The 1,293-nt window shown below is 46.7% G+C and overlaps 1 protein-coding gene across 1 annotated transcript in view; it reads right to left on the bottom strand.

Annotated features, from left to right (window-relative positions):
- Nucleotides 1-996, bottom strand: part of Naalad2 (N-acetylated alpha-linked acidic dipeptidase 2) — a 46,865-nt gene extending 45,869 nt beyond the window's left edge. Inside the window, exons 1-2 of the mRNA XM_026779286.1 lie at nt 951-996; nt 606-736 (exon numbers count right to left, since the gene is read on the bottom strand). Coding sequence (XP_026635087.1) covers nt 606-736; nt 951-976 — 157 coding nt within the window. The 5' untranslated portion in view covers nt 977-996. The remainder of the gene's footprint in view (nt 1-605; nt 737-950) is intronic.
- Between the last annotated feature and the right edge of the window lie 297 nt (nt 997-1,293).

Genomic DNA, 1,293 nt, shown 5'->3' on the forward strand with positions numbered 1-1,293 from the left:
GAGGGGGAGAGGAGTGGGGTGTGGGGAGTGGGGGGAGGGGAGGGAAAAGGGAGGCGGGGAGGAGGCAGAAATTTTTAATAAAAAACGAACAAACAAACAAACAAAAAAACCAAGGTGAGACCTAACCAACAGATCACTGTGCACTTTGGGGGGGAAACATGCTAATTGCAGAAAACTATTAAAATTCTCATAGGCATGTAACTCTCAGTTGGTTAGCACAGGTTCACTTCAGGAACTGTTCTTTTTCTTCCCTTGTACTATGAATATATGAGGCATAACCTTTCAGGCTCTCTCAGGAAATCTAGTTCATAAACAGCCCCTGACACTCAAGAACCACTGCAAAAACATCCAGGTAAAAAATGATTCCAATTCATAATTATTTAGAAATAGGCATCTTTTTCCCATCCACATAGATAGTAGCAACCGGTGTTTTCTTCCCAGCAGCCCACAGCTGTGGTCTGAACTCAATAAAAACCTAAATATTGAATTCCGACTGAAATGCGTTGTATTTGCTCTCTACTTTTGCTGTATTATTTTGGAAACTCCACAGAGCACGCCCTAAGCCACTCTGGGCTTTTCCTCCCTCCAGTGACTTTCACACTTACCCACAGTAAAGCCGGCGAGAAAGGACGCCAGCGCTACAGCAATGCAAATCCCCAGACCTCTGAGCTGCTGAGGCCTCACCATGCCGTCCTGGGCCCGGGAGCGCAGTGGACTGCAACAGCAGGCCTGGGGGCTGCAGACGGAAAGCGAGGGTGAACAGGAGACTTTGCAACGACCCAGAGACTAAAAGAAACTCTGCATCACCGCGTCTGCTCAGTCTGCCTGCAGTGGAAGGCAGGCCAGAGGGAGGAGCTGCTACACAGAGCTCTGATTATTTACTGAAGAGACCAACCAGAGCCTTTTGTCAACTGCATCCCAAGAAGGACGTTTTCATTGAAAAATCTTACTGATGGGTTCCTTCCTCAGCTTTCATATTCTTCCAATTGCTACTTGAACACACTGAGGCTACGTACGTCCTGGGCTTCTTCTGTAACAAGCTGGAGCCTCAACCCTGTAACATCAAATCCCAGAGACTGAGACCTAATCCCTCCCACACCCACCCACCACAGGCATATCTGAACAGGCCTCTACATTTCTGCATTTCTATAGCAGAGGTTTTAACACACCCTGTTGGAACAACGTAGCTGCGTAGCTGCAGGTGAACAAAATTCACCATTACAAGGGCCATGCCCAGTAAGTTCTAAATGTCATTTCTTTTTTTTTTTTTTTTGGTTTTTCGAGACAGGGTTT

Source organism: Microtus ochrogaster, chromosome 5 (genome assembly GCF_000317375.1).
Source record: "Microtus ochrogaster isolate Prairie Vole_2 chromosome 5, MicOch1.0, whole genome shotgun sequence".
Taxonomy (NCBI): Eukaryota; Metazoa; Chordata; class Mammalia; order Rodentia; family Cricetidae; genus Microtus; species Microtus ochrogaster.